We start from the raw sequence: 5,000 nt of genomic DNA, 5'->3' as shown, positions 1-5,000 counted from the left end.
CAAAGTAACAACATTATCATGAGTGTATGGATGCAGCATGAAGTTTGATGAAATATTTCCTTTACTGTAGCAAAGAAAAAACTAACTGTTTACAACAAAATACACTTCTCCTTCTCACTTCTAGTGCAACTCTTCAAAATAGCCAAACTGGCTGTAGCACCTTAAACACTCTTGGCATCTACATGTTGCCATCCGTCCACAATGGGTTAACATATATACCCTGCATATCCTGAATGTAATTATCACCTTCCTAATTGTATGTTATAAAAGATCATCTTTCTTTCTTTTTTGCTGAGATGTTGTGTTATTTTCATTACATAAAACCTCTTTACAGTACCGTTAATAGAATTCAAACCCTTAACATCAATAATATCATTGATCTAACACAAAAAGATATACAAAAAATGGATTTCTTATCCAAAATCAAAGTATAAATAAAATGAAAGAGGGAAAGTAAAGTAAGAGATGACAAAGAAGAAAGGAATAAAACTTAACTAATCAAGAGCGTCATTCAGTAAACATTTGCATTTAATTATTTTACAAATCAATAAGCAAATATCACAGATCTACTTGTTTAAACTTTATCCAATATCCACACTATTGATTTAACTGCACAAACATGCACTATGACAAACTAATAATTTGTATAAGCAGTATCTACTACTTCAACACTTTCAGCATATGGTTTTGTCTGGTACTGTAAGGCAGTTTTTAAACCCATTTCTTAGTTTTGAACTGAGCAGCAAGCACTTCTGCCACATGTGTAGTGATATCACATCATCCATCGTTAACAGGATAACATAAACAGCATGATCAGAAAACTTATGTGAGCTTTTGAATGATCTATACATCATATCTGGTAAAAGTGTTAGGGGTAGATGTTGCAGAGTGTAACATGACACAAGCTCTGATCATCCTTTTCTGAGATAAATCTAAAGCAGTCATACTTATTCATGCTTTCAAAGTTTTATATTTAGTTACCTTTTTCTCTTTTTGTTTCTTTAGAAACTACATTAGTTTCTACCTTAAATATTTACCAATAAGACTTTGTTCAATCTTACACCTTACATCTTCATAAAATTGTATGTAAAATATTCAGTCTCATGTTACTCCACAATACAAATATTCATTCATATAAAAACATGCTGAAATTAAGGAAAAAAGGAGAAACACTATCAAAATAAAAATGAGCTGACAACCACAAGTATGACAATAAACAAAAGGAATCTGAAAAAGACCAAAGCATATATTCATAATCTTACACAGCACTAAGTGGTTGTCTTTAGCCCATCTGTGAGGGACTGAACAAGTTTCTGTGTTGTTTACCTAACTGTCAACATGTAGAAGCTGTTCACATGTGAGTAGTTGCTAATTAGCAACTCAACTCAACAGAGCAATGCATTTTCTATTCCCAGTTAAAATATGACACAGTTTGGAGGAAATTTAATTGCTGTGGTAGCCTTCACTGAATGCCAGGGGATACACAGGGGATACATGGTGTCTCAGCAGGACTAAATGAAGGACACCAAATTCACATCACATGTCCAAAAAGGTTATCATACAAACATGAGATTAAAGTAACCTGTGATTATAATCAGAAGCCAAACATGAAAATGATCCACATAATGCAAAATCAATCACACAGTAATATTCATCAGGAAATGAGCCTTAACCCATTCGCGCCGGTTGACGTGCTGACACGTGGTCGAAAAAAGCCCCGGACCCGGGTGACGTCCTGGCACGTGCTACATTTTCGGCCCGTGCGCCGGGAGGCCAGTAGCGACGTGCTGAAACGTCCGCATTAGAATGATAGATTATTCTTAGTACAATTCGATTTTCATACTTGATTTGTCTTAGCTACTCTAGTTTATCCTTCTAAATAGTAGAAAATGGGATATAACGTAATATGAATGACGTCTCAGGTACATACGTAATCTTGATTACGGCATGGTGATTTCTGTTTCTGATTTGTTGAATATGATGATCTGAGTCGAAAGACTATCGTAAAATCAATTGTAATTGGCCGAGGAATAAAAAAAAAAAAAAAAAAAAATTATATAACATCTTTTTGTTGCCCCACTAAAAGAAAATGACACTTGAAAAAACATTGCTGTTACTTGCATTCACTTGTATGCACATGTATGGTTGTTCATATTCTCTTTCTTTTCTTTTAGGAAGAAAAAAAAAATTGAAAAAAAAAAACTATGTTTGTTACCTCACTAGAAGAATGCTTCCACTTCCCATTGGTATTACAACATAGGAGTAAAGAATATGGAAAAAGTTCAATAGAATAACACTAAAAAAACAGTGCTATAACATCTTTTTCGACTGATATACATCCTCTGAACATAGCACTACTTTCTACACATGATTACACTTTAGACGAAATCACGCAAACCATAAGGATAGGGTGGGTGAAAAACGCTCTGCGAGCGTCAGAGCGACCGCGCGCAGCGGGAAAACACCCCGGCACGAACGGTTGCGCGCTTGAAATCTTCCCGGCGTTATCGGGAGTAGGCGAAATTCCGCCCCGGCGTGAATGGGTTAAACTATGCAATAACAAGAAATAACTTCTTATAAATATGATTCAGCGGCCATAACTAAGAATTATCTGGTTTACAATCTGATACCATTTGCTATTCATTGTTGATGTATAGTTTATGTTGATTGTGTAAATTTAATGTAGGATAAGTTAGAAATAGTTAAATAGATCACAATCAGGACTGGGTTTGGTTGAACTAGACTAGACAATACTTGAATAGCTACACTAATTTTGGTTGTAATGTCATTTTAAGAAAAGTAAGGGAAAGTTATACTTAAGAAGATTAGACAGTCTCAAGAGGCATAGTGAACACACCAGAAGTTACAATAACTACGCAAAATAGAATAACAAAGAGGCTACAAGACACAGTCTAATATCAAATGGAAATGCTAGGTTGAAAACAAGCCACACTGGCATTAATGAATATGGAATGGGAATATGAAAATGTATTCTACACCATACCCTGCACTGTAAAGAGGTTTTAATGATTTAAAGGATTCAAATATTATATCATTTTTATTTGCATATTATTCAAGGTTAGCCATTTTACTATGTGCTTCAGAATTTCAGGTTATCCTCAAAATCAAATGCAGCACTTTGGTTCAACACTGTGTTGCAATGACTATAAATGTTCTCTAAGAAAGATTGGTCCAATTGCTATCATCCATAACCTTTACGAATTGACCACTAACAAATCTGCCTCCAAGCTTCATATTCCATAACATTTTTAATGTCAAGGATCTTGAGTACATTTGTACTACTAACTTTCATGAAAGCACTGTAAGTTTACATGTCCTGTTAAGTTCCCAAGCAAAACACTGAATAGTAGCAGTACATAACTTGTAAATAATTCAAAAGTGCAAACTAATCTAATAAACTAGCTATAGTGCATTATATAAATAAATATATATAAAACTCTTATCTCATAATCAAATTTATGCTTACTTTGTGGGCAGCTTGTAGATGTATGCCTGGCCCATGTCATTCCAGACAAGCACACGATCTGCTGACAGAAAATCTCCGCCCATCCATCTCTCACCAGGAATTCCTCCAACATGGCAGAGTTGTGAGAAGTCACCAGCATCATATATCTAGACAGGAATGCCAAGAATAAATTAGGCTAGATCAAAGAAATATAAACTCATAACTGATGAAACAGGCATCAGTTATCAAATTCTAAACAATATGATCAAGTCTGAATGAATATAGGTACTACAGTATATAAATGAGTACATCCTATATTGTATGTCAAAATTATCATCTGGGCTGTACCATAAGTGTATGTTTCTGTGTGTATGGAGGGAAAGGCATACCTAGATAATCTTTCTGTTGACAAATTACTTTTCCTTATTTGGAAAATACAGGAAGAAATTTGCCTACTTTGTCAGCAACCTAGAGGCCTTCAACTCATAATAAAAATCATTAGGTATGCCCCTGGTTAAAGTGAAAGAATTAAGAGCAATATATCTATATTGCTCTTGCTACCGTTAGAACCATAAGAAAAACTAAAAAGGAGTCAATGAACATGGGAGAGGATGAAAGAAATACCAACCTGCCAATCATCTTGTGTGACTATTAGGACGGTGCGTTGGTTGTATGTACAACAAACGAGACACAGAGCATTCAGAGATCTGATCATCTTGGACTCATGTTCAAATATGGGTTCCCGTGGCCGAACTTCCTTCTCACTCACTGTCCACACTTTCACCCAACCCCCTGTGGTTACTCCCAATACAACTTCATCTGTTGGATGTCATACATTTAAAAACAGAGTGAACCATAAGGAGTAAAGAAAACTTTATATAATTTTGGATCAGGTAGGATTACCAGTGTCATATAATTTTTTACCTTGTCTCTTTTCTGTATAGAAAAATGTTTTAATAGATAATCTTAAATATCCATTTATACAACTGATATATTTTGACTGTAGTGTAATACCTTACAGTGCTACAAAACAAATAATACCATAAAATTATCTACTGTTTTTTTCTATAATTCAAATTTCTTACTTATTGCATAAACACTTTTCAACATAAGAAAGAAAATAAAATCAAAGGAAAATGATACCCACAACCAAAATATCAATTTCTGTAAGTACCCAAGATTTAGCAAGGAATTTAGATTGTGTATATAAAAAAAAAATGTAAATCTAAATTTCCTCAAACAATACCTGTACCATTACTGAATCACTTCCAATCTGTGAACTTGAGATATGCCATGACAGTAACCTCTAATCATTCAAGAAGGTGAATCCCTTTATGGCAACTCTACATTCTATGCCAGTGTAATCATCTAAAAACAAACATCCACCTAACACCAGAATACTGTTGAAAAATACCATCTAATTTTAGATAATGTTGACCCCTCACATCAGCCAACATTTAAACTTTAATTAATTCATGCTCCTTAGCATGAGTAAAGTAATATATAAAAATAAATACCTATAAACCATTGGTCG

At 34.2% G+C, this 5,000-nt stretch overlaps 1 protein-coding gene across 12 annotated transcripts in view; it reads right to left on the bottom strand.

The window, feature by feature from the left end:
* Rbcn-3B (WD repeat-containing protein Rbcn-3B) overlaps positions 1-5,000 on the bottom strand; it is a 64,776-nt gene that overhangs the window by 49,236 nt on the left and 10,540 nt on the right. For all 12 annotated transcript variants that reach the window (XM_043029962.2, XM_043029957.2, XM_043029968.2 and 9 more), the window contains exons 6-7: positions 4,095-4,285; positions 3,488-3,633 (exon numbers count right to left, since the gene is read on the bottom strand). In XM_043029962.2, coding sequence (XP_042885896.2) covers positions 3,488-3,633; positions 4,095-4,285 — 337 coding nt within the window. The remainder of the gene's footprint in view (positions 1-3,487; positions 3,634-4,094; positions 4,286-5,000) is intronic.

The sequence above is a fragment of the Penaeus japonicus genome, unplaced genomic scaffold, assembly GCF_977035675.1.
Source record: "Penaeus japonicus unplaced genomic scaffold, GWHDUDI00000001_assembly GWHDUDI00000022, whole genome shotgun sequence".
NCBI classification, from domain to species: domain Eukaryota; kingdom Metazoa; phylum Arthropoda; class Malacostraca; order Decapoda; family Penaeidae; genus Penaeus; species Penaeus japonicus.
This window is presented reverse-complemented; position numbering and strand designations above follow the sequence as displayed.